Source organism: Pieris rapae, chromosome 1 (genome assembly GCF_905147795.1).
Source record: "Pieris rapae chromosome 1, ilPieRapa1.1, whole genome shotgun sequence".
Lineage (NCBI taxonomy): Eukaryota > Metazoa > Arthropoda > Insecta > Lepidoptera > Pieridae > Pieris > Pieris rapae.
In genome coordinates, this window is record NC_059509.1 from 12,534,172 (window position 1) to 12,555,238 (window position 21,067).

Sequence of the window (21,067 nt, forward strand, 5' to 3'; positions counted from 1 at the left end):
TAAATTTAAGAATTAAGTCCAGTGCTTTTGGAACAGAGCACAAATAATATAATTATTTCCATGATACCGTCGGTGATCTTAAATGGAACTTAGGAATAGGTAAATATGTTTGATGTCGGAAGTAATGAACGAAGAAAAGAAAACGACGAGGTAAACAAAATTGTTTCCTTAATATAATGGTGCATCTAAACAAAAGAGCCGCGAAGACAATAGAGTAACCCATGACGTTGGCGGCTACTTTTACTTTACACGTTCGGTGTCGGTTGATGGAGAGATGTACAAATGTATGTTAAATGACACTCATTGTTTGAAACAAGGGGGTCAATTGGCTTAAAACGTTTAAAGCATGAGTTTATTCTTAGTTATACGATATACAAAATTTTTAAAATAAGAGGTGACGCCTCTAGATTAACACAATCTAACTTAATGGTTCTTACTTTCAAATTAAGTGACACTTAAAAAAATATAAGTGTAGTAGACTATTGGACTCGAAAAATTGAATGCCTGACTGAATGGTATTATAATATGTAATACCTATATAATAATTATGGGTATGGCAAATGTTAAGGGGCTCATTTTGGCTTAAAGTGTGCTATATATACCTACATCTGTCGAATAATAAGATTTATGAAGGTTTAGGAATATTAAAGTGTTGAAAAATTATGTTAAACTAATGGTATTATAATGTAAGTATAGCATCAATTGAACAATTTTAGTGCTTGCAAATAAGTTGCGGTAGTTCAGTAATAGAAATTATCACTGTGATATGTTAAATTGTTTCGTATTTAATAAAAATCTTATTAGGAAAATAGACAGCAAAAGAGTAAAGCTTTAGTGTGTTACGAGCATTATTTTTCAGACAATATAGTGTGGAGGAAATTGCTGCAGATTGTGTAACCTCTCCTCCTAATCCACGTATCGGGTGTCACCTTTTTTGGGGTGACAATCACTCGGTTTCTCGACTTTAAAAATAATGTATAAACAAAAAAATAAATCACCAGCATAAAAATTTCTTTTTCAGGGGTTCCTTCACTGGCACTAGCTGATATAGAAGTCCCGCAAAAGAGCCTGACGCTGTCGCGGGGAATTCCCCGTCTCATACTCACGATCTTTTAATAAATAATCCATGTAAAGGACATGACAAGGAGATCATATTAAACTGATTTTTACTTTCGACGGGGTGACACAACCAACTTCCGCACCGGGTGCCACTCATGACTGCTCAAAACAAAATGGGATGAGTGGGTGAAAGATTGAACGGTTTCTTCTCTTGTAAAACAATAAATATTTCGCTGTAATTTATGGTTTTGAGTAAGAGCAAAAACTATACTTTTCTATCATGTCAATAACTTAAATCTGTTCCAAAGAACAGAAAATTAGTAAATCAAAAAAATAAAGATACGACTACAAAATAGGATACCTAAAGATGAAAACGTGACATTGAAAGATTGGAATTTTTTATAAATTTCTAAAGATTCATGTGAGATGTCGTCCATGGTTTTAAGTCCATAGCTTTTAATGACTAGAAAACTCGCATCTGGCTTAAGTGAAAAAATAGCTTTATTCAAGAAAGATTTTTTTTTTATACATCAATCTTACCTGAAGGGGGAAGGATTGAAACAGACTTTCTCAAACTTTTGCCATCTCAGTTTTAAGCCATTCACGTATCGATTTCCGGACGAAGTTACGAGGCATTGTTTGTTCAATTCATTGGATGGATGGAAAGTTGAGATATTTCCTAAAATATTAAAAATAGATGATGATAATGAATGATTTTGATGTCATTTCGTAACTAAGAACAAAAAACTATAGTTCAATATTCCTATGAACAGTGGTACCTATCTTGTTATTAAAGTTACAGGACACGTAACGGGGTCTCACCCCGTATTATATCACTTAACATGACGCAGAAATTATCCAAAATTTCGCACTTAACGCACTCTGGGCGGCTAATTTCAACTATGGTTTTCAACGTGGCGGTTATAATAAAAACCAGCACCAGTGGCGTAGCTACCTTGGGTGCCACCCGGTATGGAAGTTGGTGGTGTCACCCCATCGAAAGTAAAAAGCAATAAATTTTATATATTAAAAGATCGCGAGTATGGGACGGGGAATCCCCCACGACGGCGTCAGGCTATTTCGCGGGCATCCTAGAATTCTACATAGAGCCGAGGTAGTGCTAGTGGAGGAATCCTTGAAAAATAAATTTTTATGCTAGCGATTTTTTTTTGTTTGTACATTGTTCTTAAAGTTGAGAGGCCGGTACGGAACGCCCCATAGTCCCCTTTTGCTAAAGAAATAAGTAAAAATTGGTGTTATAGACGATTTGTTGTCTTATCCCATTTTTCATTTCGCCCCCTCTTACTATAATGTTTATTTTTATTAATACTAATTGTCCAAAAAATACGCTACCATCATAAGTATCAAATTTTTTATAAAATTCCCCTCGACTTCATATTTTGATTTCAATGAACCAGTAGACAATGACAACATAAGTAGCTTATGGTTACTTGTCTATGTTTCGGATATGCATATATTTTGAGCAGCAGAATTGCTGACATCAGATATTAAGTGTGATGTTGAGAAATATTTTGATAATCATACTGGTAAAATCCTACAATGGCCAATACAAAGCGAACCTTTCATTTCATATCGAGTGCTGAGCAACAAGACCGTACCACAGAACATTTATTCAGTCATTGGACAAGGGCGATATTGCAGCGATAGACCAACACACCCAAAGAAATTTATATGAAAATGCCCTCACACTAATTTACCTCGTGACCATGCAAATTCGTTTGACATGAAACGAGGCTCAAGCTCCATATACTATAAAGTTTTACATCTTTGGTATAGTCGAAAGACTTTAGCTTGTCTGCCGACTGGATAGCGAAGGAATATTAAAAAAAAACTAAATGTTTAGATTTTTTAAGTTTCCCACATGACTTAGGAATGTTGTTTGGAGTTTCACCTGTTTCAGACATTAATTAAAGTTTTTGTGTGTTTCTCCTGTTAAAATTTAACTTTAAATAGAATCATTTTACTGACGTCCAAAATGCCAAAGTTAGATGAAAAGCCTCGGGTTTTCCTAGAAGAATTTCGTGTTAAGGTTAGTTTTTTTTTCAGTAATAATATTGAAGATTTTTAAAATTTGCTACCATTAACACTTATCTCATATAACTTAAATTAAACTAAAATTGTGTAGCGATAGAAGATAAATGCTACAGAGCCATCATATATCATATTTCTTATCAAATAATATATGTGTATATATATATATATATATATATATATATATACATATCCTTAATCAACTACTTGTAAAAAACTACACTGTTAATACATATTGCATTTCAGAACGCTGCTGAAGATTACGGACTAGCTGATGATAAATGGGACTTTAGTAAGTTTAAAGAAAGGTTTCGAATTGTCATTGTTAAAATGGATAATTTAGAAATGGAATTTGATTTAATTGGTATACAACCAGCATTTGCAAATGCTTTCCGTAGAATTATGATAAGCGAAGTCCCTAGTATGGCTATAGAAAAAGTGATGATTAAAAATAATACATCAATAATTCAAGATGAAATATTAGCCCATAGATTAGGCTTAATACCTCTTAAAGCTGACCCAAGACTATTTGAATATCGTCCTGAAGGTTAGTTGCTGTTTTTATTTTATTAGTTTTTATTTATTTAGTTCAATATTATTTAATTTGCTTTCATTTTAGGTGCAACTGAAGGGACTGAGTTTGATACATTAGAATTTTCGTTGAAAGTAAAATGCACTCTCAATAAGACACAAACAAAAGACTCATTCAGGCCTGAAGATTTATATGAAAACCATAGTGGTAAAATTTTATCTTAAGCTTTATACCATTTGATGGAGAAATTACTTACTATATATCAATAAATTATTATTTTTTGTTTTAGTTTATTCATCACAAATGAAATGGCTGTCTATAGGAAATCAAGGTTCTGTTCACAAAGACAGTGATGTTGGGCCTGTACATGGGGATATATTGATATCAAAAATGAGACCAGGACATGAGTTAGATCTTCATCTTGTTGCGATTAAGGGTATTGGAAGGGATCATGCTAAATTCTCTCCAGTTGGTTAGTACTTTCATTATGTTTTTACAATCATCAATCTGCTGTGAATGGACCAATAAGACAGATATGAGATATGAGACAATCGATGAGTACCGGAACAAACTTGTGTCTGAAGTAGAAACCCTACTACGTGGAGTCTCTGACTGGGGCAGACTAAACCTAGTCCAATTTAACCCCAAAAAGACACAAGTTTGCGCGTTTTCCGCTAAAAAAACACCCTTTGTCGCTACTCCTCTTTTCGAAAACACTCTCCTTAAAGCCACAGCCAGCATTGGAATACTTGGCGTTGACATATCGAACGACGTTCAGTTTCGCGGTCACTTGGAGGGAAAGGCAAAATTAGCCTCCAAAAAGCTCGGTGTGCTCAGCAGGGCGAGACGGTACTTCACTCCGGGCCACCGCTTGCAACTATATAAAGCGCAAATTCGGCCCCACATGGAGTACTGTTCCCACCTTTGGGCGGGTGCTCCCCAGTACCAGCTTCTTCCACTTGACCGTATTCAACGAAGAGCGGTTCGAATCGTTGACGACCAAAATCTCTCCAAGCGGCTTGATCCTTTGGCGTTGCGTAGAGATGTGGGGTCTCTCTGCATCTTCTACCGCATTTACCATGGAGAGTGTTCAGAGGAGTTGTTCGGATTAATACCTGCAGCTGAGTTTCATCATCGGACGTCGAGGCAGAATACGAAATTCCACCCGTATCACCTCGACGTCCGCCGTTCCACAACTGCGCGTTTTTCCAGGCAGTTTTTGCCGCGCACCACCACTCTGTGGAACCAGCTGCCAACTGAAGTATTTCCGAACCAATTCGACTTAGGGTCCTTCAAGAAAAGAGCGTACCAATTCTTAAAAGGCCGGCAACGCACTCGCGAGCCCTCTGGCATTGAGGGTGTCCATCACTTAACATCAGGTGAGCCTCCTGCCCGTTTGCCCCCTGTTCTATAAAAAAAAAAAAAAAAAAGATAATATAATATTATTTTATTGTGTTTAGATATTTATTCTCATGAATAAAATAAATATGAAATACAAAACAATTCTTTAAAAACTATGTTGCCTAGTCTATTCTAGGCTCACAATGTGCCCCTTTAATTTGTAAATCAATCAAGTATTGCTGTATTGTTTGTTATATGAAATGATGTGGCCTATGATTTTATTCTATGTACCAGTTATTTCCCACATTGTTTTCAGTAATAACTTTTAGTTGTTGAATGGTAGGAAAATGTACTATATCCATTTTATTTTTTTGAACCATTTGATTTAAATCCCTACTAATTTAATGGGATGAATCTGTTCAATGGTCAATCCAGTTTAAAAACAGAAATCACAATTACTTGATGAAAATGTTAAAATTCAGTTTAATAGACTTGTTGTTCATGTTTAACAAACTTGTTTTAGCTACAGCAACATACAGATTACTTCCAGAAATAACCTTAACACAGGAGGTGAATGGTAGTGATGCAACGCTACTACAAAGTTGTTTTTCACCTGGAGTTATAGGAATTGATTCTAATGGTTGTGCATTTGTAAAGGATGCTCGATATGATAGTTGTAGTAGAAATGTGTACAGATATGACTCTATTAAAGATTCTGTAATATTAAGCAGAATTAGGGATCATTTCATATGTAAGTATTTAACTTTATAGTTTTGTGTGGTATATTGGCTTTTTTGAGCAATTTTTAGTTAGAAAATTAAAAGCCGTAAAATATTTGTATTCACAATGGTGTTATCTTTATCATACTTTATACTACAGTATTTCAAAGTTACTTTAACGTGATTGATTGCCCTATTATATTTAATTATTACTATCTTCTTTTTCAGTCAATGTTGAATCCGTTGGAGCAATGGCACCTCATGTTATCTTTACTGAATCAATTAAAATACTAAGAGATAAATGTAAAACATTATTGGATGAATTATCCAATTTTTAATTATTAAATTTTTAAAAATATATTTTGAAGATTTTATTCTATTCGTGCATGTGAATATCCTAATTATTGTAAAATAATAATTTATGCCTAATACTTAATATCGCACAAAATAGCTTATAGTGATTAATTTAACTTAAAATAAACTCTGGCTTTAAATTAATATTGACAAGTCTTTTATTCATACAAATGAACATTTTAATGAATATTTCCAACCTTATAAAAAAAAACAGATATTTACAAATGAATTAAATAGTGATATAAACTACAATGTACAAAAAGTTTATGAAATAAGTATATGGTTCTTAACCCATCTTGGGTATTGGCCTCCTCCAGCTTTCTTTACTGACAGATGATATTACCTGTCCAGCATTTTTCTTGTTATTCACCATTTACAGAATTGTTTTTATGGCATTATCCTAGATTTTTATTCATTATCAGTTCTGCTTTTCACTTTGCACACTCAGTTTTATTAACTTATACTTTAACTATACAAGTACCTTTTTAAATGTTTTAGAGGACTGCTTTTAGTTCACTTTTTGTGTTAAATTAACATGCTAGGCCAACAACATATATTTATTGTATATTTATATAATAACTGTCTTCTGTACTGTTATAAGTATTGTTATCATAGTAATGGGTTATAAAGTTCTTACCAAATTATTGCTTATGGTGTATGGGATATTGTAATTTGTTTTACTTACTTATTCTGTAAAACATTTAAAAACCATTTTATTGCCTACTTCATATTACCTAGACATTAAAAGAAATTTATGAACTTGTTCCTTATATATAAACCTTAGTAACATACATAACTTAAGAAGGAGTAGATAACAGGGTTCAATAACATGTAATTGAAAAAATAATCTATGTATTTTTTTACAATGTCAAGTTTTAGAAACAAATCCAATAACTACATTATGACATAAAAAAATTTGTAAAATAATTTAAAGTTCTTTATCATCAAATATCTACATTCCTGTCTAGAATAAAATATGATGCCTGATAATATAAGAGATATTAGGACCTACTCTGAAGGTGGAGAGTGAAACGGGTCATTCAAATCATCACGGACACTGACATAGCAGCCTCTGCTGACTCTGGCCTTTCTATGACCTTTTAGCATACTTGCTGCTTGTTCGATACGCATAACAAGTCTATGTTGGTTCTCTAAACGTTCCAAGCAATTCTTGCATATTGTTTTAGGTAAAGGATCTGAACGAGATACCTAAAATTAAAACAATTTAAGTCACTAACTAAATAACATTTTAAAATAAATAAAATAGATAAAATAATTGTACTAACGTTTATTGACAGATATCGATTAATTTTTTCGGAAATGCATAATCGTATGCCTTCTTCTCCATATATATGAAGCACTACACGATGCATTTCTGAACACAATCTGCATATAAATCCCGTCAAAACACCTTTATCTAAGCTACCCATAGTGTTTTTATTTATACTGATAAAATGCTAATTGAATATTTATTATATCACATCAACTTACGAAGTTGAATCAGGGTTAAATCATTATAATGCAATAAGAAATATATCGCATATCTAAAAAAAGTGAGGACATTGTCTTTAAATTATATCAATTAAACTCGATACTCGATAGAAAAGCAGTAATGTAGAACAAGAGCCACAGATGAAGAAGGGAGCTCAGACTAGAGTAACTCCGTTTAACCCCTGTTCATTAAAAAAAATAGTGTGCGTATATTAGTGTACACACGTTAGAAGTGACACATCTTTATGACCTTACTTTTCAAAAAATGATCTGCTATATGCAAATTTACAGAAATTGGTTAAATAAAGTTAATTTAGATACATTTTAACAAAAGGCTATTATTATCATAGACATGAATACAAATATTTCATTTTTCCTTATTACTACTAAGATTATTACACTATTTTGTAACACAATTGTGTAATATAATTATTACTATCATTGTTATCGTTATTTTTTTTTATTTTTGTTATTAATGGCTTTGAATCGCTGCGAATCAAACGATTATCAAGATGGCGCGTAACCGAAAAATGTGACGGTAAAATTTTTTTCCAACGTGGATAAAGAAGTTTCACTTCGAAAAAACGCAGTAAAAAGCTAAACACCGAATATACTAGACCATACAACTAAAGAGAGAAGACATTGACGTGAAATACTTAAGTGCGAGCGAAACAGAGTATCAGTTTTTCTGTCTCTATTTGCGTATCGGGTTTTATTTGTTTACCACCGAGCCCATGGTGGTAAACAAGTTTTCACCGTTTACTGATAAATCTGTGAAAACCAAGTCAAACCCATATTTTAAGACTTTATCATTATACGAGGTGTATTTAAAGTGTAAGTCATGGTGAATTGATGAATAGTTGGCCTTAAAAGCGGATGTGTATTTTGGTCAATAATAAGCAATTTTCATTGAATTCACACTTCCACACAACAACACTTCCAAACATATTTTTCAGTGCAAACCGACTAAATTCCGAATCAAGTTACCAACGTCAGGTAGCCACACACGAAGTGTCCTTTGTAATAGTTGGATATTCGCTATCTCACACGCTGTACGCTGATGCCTGGTCTATACCATAGTCCGTCTACGTTAAACACCAACACCGCTACAGGTCACAGACCACAATTTCAGTGGACACGGTGCATAGCATATTGTAAAAACTACAATTTGATGCCAAAAAGTGAAATGGTCAATTATATATAAGAGCTGCCCCTTTACAGGCGTTTTCACGATTCATCTGAGAAGAACTAAAAATAATCTTTATTGAGAGATCCCATTCTTCATGAGAGAATTATTCCACTATTTAAATTTTATATAACAGTTAAGTTAATTCCAAACTGCAATCAATAACTTATGAAGGATACGCCAATGGACATATAATACCTATACGCACTATGCAGTCATGAGTCAAGTCGTAGAGTCCCAAAGTCTGTACCTGGAGTTGCGTATTTAACTACGCTTAAAATGACAATATGTGTCATTTGAAGCACACCTAATTCCTACATATTTTTTGTTATTTAGACATAATAACAATATTTAATATGTTTTAAATACATACTACGAAACAAACTCTTTAAAAAACGAGCCGTCTTTTAACAATATAAAAATTAATGATCATAAAAAATAACTTACATTAGATTATAATTATTATTAAAACAGTAAATTATTTAAAACTAAACTAATTGATGATTTGGTATCATGTTTGTCTAAAGTGGACCTCAAGATAAAGTGTAGTAATGTGTGAAAATGCTAGTATATTTATTTAATAATTTTACTATTTTATTTAATATTATTCGCTAGTAATTTGTCAATTTTTGTATTATTTTTATAAACAATTATTTTCATATTGTCAATCTTATTATATTTATCTGTAATATCCATGTCCAACTGTTTTGCCTTTATGCGTAGAGGCGCAATTATCTCCTCATTAATACTGAAAAATATAGTGAAATTATAATACCAAATCTATATAAGTATACGTTATAAATTGAAATAACAGAAACTACTAACAGCCAAATCCAATCAATAATAATGCAATAACAACAAAATATGAATGTATAAAAATACTAACGCTTTCTGCTTTAACAACTTTTTTGTCGTTTCGTTATAAATCTGCAACCACTGCGACAATTCTTGGCGCATGACTTCAACGTCTTCTTGAATATGGTCAAGAATTTTCCCCAATGGATTAGCGACACGAGACAGAGCTTGAACATTAAACCGTATTTCTTCTATCTCTCTACTAAAATCATCCCTATTTTTCTGTGACCCACTTGTCCAGTCCTGTGCGGTAAAAATATAACTAGAATTAAGTATTAAGGATATAACTAAAACAATGCAAAAATAATATCAAATGACCATAACTTACAATTTCAGTTTTATTTACTTGAGTAAATTCTTTTTGTGAATCTAAAATCTGTTGAACCAAATGACCGTGTTGGTCTAAGACATAGTCATGCGTGTCATGAGATTTAATATCATCATTATAATTTTCTATAACCAATGTAGATTCTTCGTCCTAAAATTAAATCATAGCTTAAACTATTAAATAATAAAGCGGTAATAAATCAGCAGAATAAACGTATAACTTTTATATCTACCTCTTCCAGCAGAGCATTTTCTGAAATAATATTAACTTTACCAATCGCAATGTTTTCAGTATCAGGTAGATTCCTAAAGTCTTGTTTATCTCGCACTTTAGGTGCACCTGGACGGGACGATGAAGGTCTGACACTAGAAGGTCTATTACTGGTGATATAATTTTCTACACTGGCATTAGAAGTTTCCATGTTTTTATATTTTTCTGGGTCCCCTTGAGTTCTTGTATCAGAATAATCTGCCGTTCTTGAATTTTCATTAAAACTACGGTCTGATATTTTCTCGAATTCATTTTTTTCAGGATTAACGGGCTCATAGTTATTACTATTAACGCCATACTCTCCTGATTGAATTTCTTTTTTAGTGTTAGGATAGATTGAAGTATCTGTTTCTGGAAAATCTATGCATTGACTATTAACGTTTTCTTGCCCATCATTGCTGCTATTTTTATCAATGATTGTATCTATATTATCATTTTTTGGAGTTGCGGCTAAAGGCATTGCTTTAGAGTTATAATTATCATCATTGCTTGGAATTATTTCATTGAAATTCTCTTTGATATTGTCATTCAAAACTTTAGGTTTTTTTCCCTTAACGCCTTTAGCGTCGGTTAATATTTGCTGTGAAATATTTTTAGACGAGTCTGGTTTTTGTTTTATATTATTATCTTTTAATTTATTTCGTTTATTAGATGTGGTACTATTTTTATCGATTTTTGTATTTGCCTTTGATTTAGATATTTCTTTCTCTTTAGAAACATTTTTTTTGTCGTCAGTGGCTTCTCGAGAACTTTTAACAGCATCTTTTGATGTAAGTTTTTTATCTAAAGCTTCTGCCAAGCATTGTAATAGCTCATTTGTTTTTTCGGGTTCTTGTCCAGCAACTATCTTTGAAGGCTTCACGTTCAATTCTTTACCAACAGTTTTACCTTAAAAACATAATGAATGTTTTGTTTGATTTACTGACTTCATGCTTACTTACTTATGTAAAAAATACTTACTGATTACATAAATAACTTTATTCAAAAATGTTATTTTTGCTTCTCTGTCTTTGACGTTGTCAGATTTAAGTTCATGGTCTTCAAATAAACCTTCAAAAAATCCTGTTGATTTTAATACCTGTGAATAATTTCGCATACAACTATTTAAATGCTATTCTTGTTAAAACTTATGGGCTTATAATCTACACATTAAATAAAAGTTAAAATTCTAGAAGCTTCCGTGAAAATCCAACACCTGTGAAAAAAGAAATGATATAACTATTACCAAAGTAATATTTTGTATGTATTACTTACTGAAGTTACAATGTCGTGTAAGAAACGAAAGGGTGGTTTTTTTAAAAGTTTATCAGATAGTGGAGGACGTTTTACGTATTTCCCAAGAGACAATTGAGTAGCTTTTATAACGCTTAAATCTAATTCTTTTTCCATGATTCATGTTATTCTAGCTATCATTGAGCACTTATTATTATTTTTTAAGTATTTTATTAAAAGCAAAAATGTTACATAAGTTTTTATTTACACTAGTTAAAAGTACGGCTACTGAAGTATTGTTTGTTTACAGTCTGGATTACCATGGTAACGGAAACATGCAACAAATACTCTTCACCTCAAACATCAACTCAAGAGTTTTACTCAAATATCCTAGTCTTTGTATAGATAAGATGAATACATATATTCATATAATAATGACAGCCAAAAAGTTTTCCAATAAGGTTTTCACGACCTTGCAAGAAAAATATTAGTAAAAATTATCCGTCTCATTCTCTCATAAGTGTGACTTTTTTAACGTTTAGACTTTAGAGCCAAATTGCTATTAGCCGGTATCGTCATCTTTCGACACAGTCGTATGTCATACCTCTCTAGTCTGTTAACTTTATTATAATTTATACTCTGTGCTGTTACTCCATTTAAAATTTTAAAGCAAGGATAGTATAGCATGGCCATAATTAAGCAAATAGCGCCTGAATGAAAGTAATATCAAACACTAAAGTGTATGTTTGTTCAAATGGAATTATAACTTATTTTAGGAGTGCTTTTATATTTTTCTAAAAAAATGCCTCCTAAACGCAAAAGAGGACGGCCACGTCATAAATTATCTCAGCCATTAAACCCAAGGCAAAATTCAGTTTTTGCGGAAGACATCGAAGTGTCAGAAAATCTGAGCAAAGAAGTTATGGAATATATTTGCTCCTATTGTAAGAAATCCTTTAAGAAGAGGCAATATTTGATTGCGCATGTCAATAGCTGTGGAAATGATACATTACATGAAGAAAAGGTAGGACATATAACGTGAAGAATTAAAATAAGTGCAATGAACAAATTAATACGCATCTTTCTGTGTCTTATATCATTTATGGTAAAGTCACTAATGAAAACACTATGTTCATATGGCAATAAGTTTATATTTATCAAACAAAACAATCACAGTGTATCTTAGAAAATTATCTTTAGTAATAAAATTCCAATAATCAACATATATATTGTCTTAGTTACCAATAGATAACATCACAAAAAAAGATAATCACCTTAAGTAGACACAGATAGACAAATGCACTAATAGTTGACATAATATTTAATTAATACCGTTGGAGTTTTAAGGGCATCAGTGTGTTTGATATACTTAATAAACTTAGATAATAATTATCTATCCAACAAACTCTGAGGCACTATCAAATTTGTACATAATTCTGTCACGTTATAATTATATTTATAAATCAGGGACGTAAATTATTTGGGATTCAGTATAGCACTGACTATTCATCTGAATTCTTTGAACAAGTTTCTTGTGGTCTGTAATGACTTGATATACGTGGTTTTATCAGTGATCCTGTATTTATTGTGCCTTCGAGATTTTGAGTCAAGCTTTCTTGGACTTCTTTACTGGGAGTTTTAGGGTCTTCATTTACGGGTAAATATTGGAACGGAAACTCCAAAGTAGCTTGTGATGTGGATGGCATTTTCAAAGAATTGCAACTTGGGACTGTATTAAGGGGTGGTAATTATTGAGTTGTTCTGACTTGTTCTGATGTAGAATCATTTAAGGTAGAGAGATTTTCAGTTTTTGGTAAGACTTCTTTAGTTTTTGTTAGTAGGTCTTCAATCTTTTTACTAAATTGAAACAATCCAATAGTTTTGTATATTTGTTCTTTAATTTTCGCCATTTTTGGTAATGCCATGAATTCATCTGCTGGTGAATTTATCATCTGATGCACAGCACACTTCATCAGAATTCCAGGTTGAGAGTCCACACTTACGAAACATGTTCTGAAACATCTTAGGTGAATGTTTAGTTTTATTTTAAGTACTTTGTTTAGCAAAGGACAAAAATGAACTTTTCTCAAAATGGGGGAATAAATGTGTTCTTAACGCCAAGATTGCACAGAACTGTTCCAGGTGCTCTTTAAGCTTCTGAAATTATGGGGCACCATGGGCTGTAAGAGATGAGTGGCATTAGGAAAGAGAGCAATTAGTATTATCCCATTTTCCTAACAAAACTTGCTCACATGGAATGACATATGTGATGTGTGTCATAAAAAGAATGAATTGAATGAAATCGTACGTTCGATCCCCGGCTGTGCACCAATGCTGTACATCAATGGATTTTATGTATATGTGCGCATTTAACATTTTCTCGCACAGTAAAGAAAAACATCGTGAGGAAACCGACATCTCTTAGACCCAAAAAGTGGATGACGTGTGTTGCCTATTAGATTACAAAAATTATCATGAAACAGAACATAAAAAAATCTGAGGCCAAGACCTAGAGGTTGTAGCGCCAGTGATTTATTTATTTATTGTCATTTAACCATTTATCAAATATATTGCAGATGTATTCATAAAATGTCTTCATCGTCATCCAACCATTGTCGGACCATCTAATATCCCAATTCACTGGAATAGACAATCTCAATTTTCTTGGTATTCTTAAATACTTAAAAACAGCGATGGGTGGTAGAACTTGCTGCAGCATTACCATCTAAAAGAACTGTGAAACATTATAACAGAGTTAACTTGCTGGCACTCCGTTTTTTCGCGTTCAGATGCTTGTACCTTGTTTCCTTTCGGGTTCAAAAATGCAGTTTCATCCACATTAAAAATTTGATGAGGTTCAACCAAAATATTTGTAATTGTTTTCTTGAATAATATAAATAAGGTAAAGTTACTAATGTGTCTGGCATTAGTAGCTTTTTTATGTATATTGCATTGGAAAAAGTGATTTTATACATATACTAACTTTTGGATATTATGTTACTTGAAAGTCAATATGTATAATTGGAAAGTTAAAGACAATGTTATTTTAACCCTGCAACTAGTAATAAAAATGTATTATTATAGATATGATTTGTAACTTATTAATATTAGTTAAATCAAAGTTAAACTAAAAAGGAGCTGATTTTAATTTGTTATATTTGTTTCAGCCTAAATTACACTGTCCTAAATGCACTAAAGTATTTGTTTTTAAGAAGAGCTATAAAAAACATGTTGAAAATGAGCATTATGAAGGTCCTGATGGGGTTTGTTGTGAACACTGCTCTGTTATTTGCCCAAATAAAGAAATTTTACAAGATCATTTAGATAAGAAACATAACTCAGGGACATATTCATGTCAGTTCTGTACTCAGACTTTTGTACGAAGAGCACATGTAACTCGTCACATGTTGCAAAAAGGTTGTGATGGCCGAAAGCTTCGGGAATTTTCTTGTGGTGTAAGTTAAACATATAAACTTATAGGGCGTTTTTTGCTGTGTATTATAGTAAATATTTAATATGATGTATTAAATACATTGAGTGCACCTGGCTGTCTTCTTGGTACTTTCCTTGGCCTAAATAAATCTTCTGATTAATTGTAATTATATTATCAAAGATATTAATGTATATTTAAACTTCCAATTTCTAGATATGTTCTGCAAAATTTTCAAGAAAAGATAATCTTTTGGTACATCTTCGGCTTCAACATATCATGAACAAAAGATTTCAGTGCAAAATGTGTGATTTTTCAACAAAGAACTTCTCAAAACTTATTCTTCACTCGCAAAGAATACATTTACGTAAGTAAAATTTATTTAAGAATATATATTTTTTTAAACATTTAAATAGTTCATTGGTAGTAATGTGTATATCTACAATATAAACTTGTTCTATAAATGTACCATTATTTTTTAGCTAAGCCTTTACAATATGAATGTGATCACTGTGGGAAGTTAACCAAGTCTAGAGGATCGTTGACAAAGCATCTTGAGATTCATGGTGATAAGAAATATGCTTGCGAGGTGGTGAGTGGTCTTTCTTAAGTCATTTTTCCATGGCTAAAAATATTTTTGATACATCCTTACATTAACTTTACCATTTTACTCTACTTGATATTGATTAGCCTTTACGTTTAAATTGCTGCTGTGGATGATGATTAATGGTAAGTTTTTTAAAACTAAGGCCTAGTAGGAGATTACCACTTTTAGCCAATCTTAATATATATAAATCTCCTGTCACGATGTTTGTCCGCAATGGAGTCCTAAACTACTCAACCGATTTTAAATTAAATTGGCACACCGTGAGCAGTATGGTCAAACTTAAGAGATAGAAATCTATCTATATATATATATATATATATATATATAATCTATAGTCAAAAAATCTTTTTAATTATTATACTTTCTTATAAACTGGCATTTGCAGTGTGGCTACAGTACATACACAATTGAGGTGATGCGGCGTCATACATTGACCCATGTCGAGGATAAGCCATACAAGTGCAGTATCTGTTCCAACTCCTTTATACAGAAAGCCCAGCTTTTGAGGCACCTGAATCAACATATGGAATTTGTTTGTAATATTTGCCCAAAACGCTTCAAGACCAGGGATGAGTAAGTTCTTTCCTTTGTGAATTTTACAAATCCTTGCATTATTTTACATTGAACAGTTTATGTGTGAGTAAAATTAGTTATTGCTCATATTAAAATAATAGGCTTACGATTGATTTATGAAAATATATAAAGATGCTAAGCTGAGAGATTCCAATCTTGCAAAATTCATACATTAATTATATTTTAAAGGGCTCAAATGCACGAGGCACAGCATGATCCAAATGATCTGTCGTGCCCATTTGAAGACTGCAGTGAAAAAAATTTTGAAAGTGAAGAACATCAATCCATTCATATAAAAGAACACCTCCAAGGTACTTCTGTCATCTTATTTCTCATGTCTTAATTGGTTATTATAAGTTTTTTACTCAACAGCAATAACATTTCAAGGATCGTCATGCTCACTCAAATGTCATTGCTTGTGGCGGCGTCCATGCGTCGGGTTGTCTCTCTCCCTAAAATATGGCCAATGGCTGGCCATGCGTCATATTCGTGAACGGGTGCTACTTGTGGTGACTGGTCGTACTTGAATTCGTGTTTGCGGTGATATTAGTTGTTTATACTTCGTCTTTGCGTGTTGTTCTCACGAGTACGTAAGTGCGTGCTCCTCACCATGCCTCCTGCTGATAGAGGACAAATCTTTGTTTTTAATTTTTTTTATTTTTTTATTCTTTATTACTCAATATGTCATATGGAACATGGTGTAGTGGTTGCAGCTCCTTACAAGCATTGTGTAAAAAAAAAAACTTGGCGATTAAAAAGAGTGGCGGAGAGTTTATTGCCAGTTCTTCTCTTCCGTTCTACGCCCTTGATTTGAGAACTGGCAGTAAATGTAAAATTAAATTCATTTAATATTTCTTTTTTTGACGTTCATAAGTGTACATTGTTACCTACATGAATAAATAAATTTTGAATTTGACATAGAATATAGTCTACCAGAGTGACGGATTTACCACCAGCCGATTGGCTTATGATTTTGTGATGTTTTTCCGGATCTGAGTCTGCATCAAATTACCCCCCCCCCCCCCCCAACCACTATCTCCCCCCACCAACCTTTACATGTCAGTCCAATTACGTGCAACGAAATTATTGGATCCTAAATATAATCTAGGACATGGCAAATGTAAATGCACGGGTGGCAAACATTTCACACCTATCCGACTATACTAATGTGATGAATTCTCACTATTCGATTCTCGGTGTATAATAATAAACACCTGCTTTGTTACAACAATAATTAAGTATATTTCTAACACTTCTTATCCTTAAACAACCACACAACTTACAATTTAACGTCCGTCTTGGTCAAACGGATCGGTCAGAATACCCTCACTTATTTTAGATCGTATCAAGACGACTCGTCATTCTGTTCGTAACTGTCGGTATCGAATCAATCAACTTACTTACATCGAGTGAAACATATTAAACAAATACAACCATCAAATAATCTATACTGTAAATTATAAATATTAATTATATACATAATAAAATTGTAAAATAATAACATATTATCATAAATTCGTTACATCGTGAATCAAGTACAACCATCAAATAAAGTAGCTTGTAAATTGAATATAAATATTATTTAAAAATAAACGTGTTTTAAAATAATAAATATGTAAAATAAAAATTAGTAATCTTAAATTCATTATACTAATTACAACATTAAGATATCATTAGAAAAGATGCACATACTGTGTTCAAGACTCCGAGCGAATGTTTTTAGCGTTCAAGTGCGAGGTGTGCGGCAAGCCCTTTGAGAAGGAGATCAACATGCGTCGTCACGTGCCCACGCACGCTTTGGACCGACCGCGTCGCTGCATGTACTGCGTTAACGCGAGGGCGTACGTCCGGGGCGAGCATCTGCTTCGACACGTGAGGAAGCACCACGCGGACGTGTTCATGCAGCGCTTGATGCACGTACGGAGTGTGCTCGTAAGTATTTAATACGGTTAGAATAACTTTATTTCTCATATGAATTAAAATAAAATTAGAGCTGTCACGGGACGCCTGGCAGATGTTAAACATCGACATTGTTTGGAAAAGTAATATGCAGAAAAGAACAGATTGTGATAGAAACTAAATATGTCATAATGATAAAATAAAATATTACGATTTTTTTCCAGATAAAAAATAAAATATGATTTTTTTCCAGATAACAATGACTATTTGTTGAATAAACATTATTTTCATTAAATATTTTTAATGTGAAATTTACTACTGCATTTAGACTGTATATCATATAGCGTGGCGATGCGTCGCCACGCCAGAAATCGGTTTTACGTGCGGCTATAGATGTTTCACATCAAAAATTCGCTTACTGAGAAAACATTACTAGCTAAGATTAAATAATTATTACTAGAGCGCACAGATGAAGGTACCTATATAAAAATTCACAAAACAAAATCAGCAACAAAAATGCAGGTAGACACAACTAACTCGAAACGGTCAACCAAGCAAAAACATAGGTGTCTGGACTGGATTTATCGCTTTTATTAATATCTAAATCAAATATGCATTGCCCATTGACTTGCCCCCTTGCTTTGCTTGCCTTTCTTGATCATGTATCGTTACAGACAAGTTTGTGATCAGCACTCTTTGCCAGAGACACTCATGATTTTTGGGGTCTCTTTTCTTTTCCTTATGCAAAAAATTTTGTTATTATTATTAACCCCCCCGTTAATCAGTTTTCTAGATTATCAGTTCAGAATCTGCCCATTTATCATTGGATATAATAAATTTGTTTCTCGTTTATAAGTGTTACAATAGTAAATTTGCTTTAGAAAGGTTTTGTTGCTAGCAATAATAGAAACGCGCAAAATTTACCATAGAGTATACAGGATAATTTATACACAACTTATATATTAACAATAACATTAATATTTTCAAGGGGTCTTACGTCACCACGCCTCGTGTGACCACGCCCCGTGTGTCGAAGTCCGAGCTAGATGCGATCTTGAACATGTTAGATGCGGAATCTGACCGCATCATCGAGGACTACGGCACTGGCGTACTGTACGGAGGGCTGCAGGATATAAACGACCAAATTGAGGTTGAAATACCGAAGGTGAGAAGAAATTACCCCCATAGTGGGCCAATTATTTATAGAAATGTTAAAAATTTTATAAATTTCTTTTAATAATATATTATATAATACTGTTTAGATCCCATATAACCCAAATTTTACAGAACGAACCAAATACATTGCTGAGTGAAGAGGAATTAATAGGAAATCTCAAAGAGCTGTTGTCCAAACTTATTGATCAAGAGTTGCTGGAGGCATTCGGTTGGCCAGATCAGCCTATTGAAGATGTAAGTAATTTGTTAATTTCTTCTGCTTCTTTTCTTAAGGCAATAAACGTAAGAATTCATGAAACTGTTATAGATATTAGAGAAGGTGATAGAAAACTGTGGGGCACGCCCGGCCGATCGCGAAAAGTGGTCTCGAGTTCAGTGCCTGCGGGAAAACACGAAGCATTTGTTTATCTACGTGGTCGAAGACAAGAATATTGCTAAAATGCTCGGCACACACACTATCGATCAGGTCATTATGCACATACTGCAGCAAGTCAGCGACAATGCGTGAAATTCAAATTGCTTATATATATTGGCATTTGAGACAATATACATAAAAAGAAACATAAATATAGTAGTGTAGTTATATTTATTTTTTTAAAAGCAATCGTTTTAACATTTTAAAGAATTTTGTCAAATAAAATAATGCAATATTATATTATGAAGGGTGCGGATTTATTCTATATTTTATCAATAAGAAAAATCATGAATTATGTTGTAGGGTTTATACTATTAACTACTGTTAAAATGTATAAAATATGGATCAATTGTTTAACTTAAGAATGTATTGTTGAAATGTGCCTTAGCTTAATTTTAATACAGTTTTATGTAATTTTTTAGAAATTATTATCTCGGTGCTCTGTGACACGGATAATCATTCCATTAATGCTTTATGCATATTAAGTTAATTAAAAATATCAGTTTTATGCGCAGATTTTTTTAGAACCGTTATATGTTTAAGTTGCACAGGGCATCCCACTTCGCTCTAAATATGGAGTCATTTTAATAAAATTCCTTATTGAGGTTGGGTTCACTATTAGAAGTTAGAGTTTTACTGTTATAAACGTAAGTAAAAATATATTATTGAAATAAAGTGGATTTTTAAATAAGATATCACTGGTTTAATTGCCTTATTGTTTGTATACATATTAATATCATATTTAATGTCAACATTCAAACCATAATGTCTTTCAAGTTTAGTTAGTATGATACTCAAAACCGCAACAGAAATATCATTATCTACAGAAGCAAGGTTTTAGCTTAAAATTGCTGCCAAGTGAAATTTGTCTGTCCCTAAACATAGAACCCCAGAGGTACTCTTTTTCTGGTTAATATAAAAAATACTTTTCGAACTACATGATACTTTATTTACTTGTATTGTTGTTTTAAAGTAAAACGAATGCCTTCTGAAATCTATACTAATATTATAAAGAGGAAAGGTTTGATTTTTTGTTTGTTTGTTTGTATGAATTGAATAGGCTCCGAAACTACTTGGCAGATTTGAAAAATTCTTTCACTGTTGGAAAGCTACATCATTCCTGAGTGACATAGGCTATATTTCATTTTCAAAAAAATAGGCATCCTTACTAAAATTACGATAACATTAACATTTGTTTATTATTTGATACAATTCTAACAGATGGCGCTGAGTTAAAGGTAGTAGTTTGGCAAGACGACGTTTGCCAGGTCAGCTAGTAATAAATAAAAGGGAGGTATTAACTATTAAGTAAATAGATACACCACTATTTATATTTTACTAGGTCGGGTTTTCTCCCTAAAATACGGCGAGGGGGCCGATGGCTGTCTATACGTCATACTCGTGAAGGGGTGCTACTTGTGACTTGTCGTACTTGAATTAGTGTATGCGGTGAGATTTGTTATTTCGAATACGTATTTTCGTGTTGTTCTCACGAGAGTGTAAGTGCGTGCTCCTATTTCACCATACCTCCTGCTGATAGAGGACAAATATTTAAACAAATATTGTTG

At 32.7% G+C, this 21,067-nt stretch overlaps 3 protein-coding genes across 3 annotated transcripts; 2 read left to right on the plus strand and 1 right to left on the minus strand.

Annotated features, from left to right (window-relative positions):
- Positions 1-2,768: 2,768 nt before the first annotated feature.
- Positions 2,769-6,063, plus strand: LOC110997460 (DNA-directed RNA polymerases I and III subunit RPAC1). The gene is made up of 6 exons (XM_022265623.2): positions 2,769-3,109; positions 3,358-3,658; positions 3,731-3,850; positions 3,933-4,115; positions 5,508-5,735; positions 5,932-6,063. The coding sequence occupies exons 1-6, from the start codon at positions 3,056-3,058 to the stop codon at positions 6,039-6,041; spliced, it is 996 nt and encodes a 331-aa protein (XP_022121315.2). The 5' UTR covers positions 2,769-3,055; the 3' UTR covers positions 6,042-6,063.
- A 3,265-nt stretch (positions 6,064-9,328) lies between these two features.
- LOC110997480 (TRAF3-interacting protein 1) lies at positions 9,329-11,655 on the minus strand. The gene is made up of 6 exons (XM_022265657.2): positions 11,442-11,655; positions 11,148-11,265; positions 10,150-11,075; positions 9,918-10,067; positions 9,621-9,832; positions 9,329-9,482 (listed from the first exon to the last, which is right to left on the minus strand). The coding sequence occupies exons 1-6, from the start codon at positions 11,574-11,576 to the stop codon at positions 9,329-9,331; spliced, it is 1,695 nt and encodes a 564-aa protein (XP_022121349.2). The 5' UTR covers positions 11,577-11,655.
- A 381-nt stretch (positions 11,656-12,036) lies between these two features.
- LOC110997452 (protein suppressor of hairy wing) lies at positions 12,037-20,192 on the plus strand. Its single transcript, XM_022265610.2, has 10 exons — positions 12,037-12,423; positions 14,567-14,854; positions 15,046-15,196; positions 15,312-15,421; positions 15,822-16,009; positions 16,199-16,320; positions 17,733-17,941; positions 18,897-19,073; positions 19,196-19,318; positions 19,392-20,192. Exons 1-10 carry the CDS (start codon positions 12,202-12,204, stop codon positions 19,590-19,592), a joined length of 1,791 nt encoding a protein of 596 aa, XP_022121302.1. The 5' UTR covers positions 12,037-12,201; the 3' UTR covers positions 19,593-20,192.
- Positions 20,193-21,067: the final 875 nt, after the last annotated feature.

Bases quoted from the DNA above. Each gene is read 5' to 3' on its own strand.
- LOC110997480 (XM_022265657.2), bottom strand. From the start codon at position 11,576: ATGGAAAAAGAATTAGATTTAAGCGTTATAAAAGCTACTCAATTGTCT. The intron at 10,068-10,149 runs GTAGATATAAAA...ATTTAATTTTAG, and splicing joins AAAATGCTCTGCTGGAAGAG to GACGAAGAATCTACATTGGT. The intron at 9,833-9,917 runs GTAAGTTATGGT...TTTACCGCACAG, and splicing joins AAGTAAATAAAACTGAAATT to GACTGGACAAGTGGGTCACA.
- LOC110997460 (XM_022265623.2), top strand. From the start codon at position 3,056: ATGCCAAAGTTAGATGAAAAGCCTCGGGTTTTCCTAGAAGAATTTCGT. The intron at 3,659-3,730 runs GTTAGTTGCTGT...CTTTCATTTTAG, and splicing joins ATTTGAATATCGTCCTGAAG to GTGCAACTGAAGGGACTGAG. The intron at 5,736-5,931 runs GTAAGTATTTAA...CTTCTTTTTCAG, and splicing joins AATTAGGGATCATTTCATAT to TCAATGTTGAATCCGTTGGA.
- LOC110997452 (XM_022265610.2), top strand. From the start codon at position 12,202: ATGCCTCCTAAACGCAAAAGAGGACGGCCACGTCATAAATTATCTCAG. The intron at 12,424-14,566 runs GTAGGACATATA...TATTTGTTTCAG, and splicing joins ATACATTACATGAAGAAAAG to CCTAAATTACACTGTCCTAA. The intron at 19,074-19,195 runs GTGAGAAGAAAT...CAAATTTTACAG, and splicing joins TTGAGGTTGAAATACCGAAG to AACGAACCAAATACATTGCT.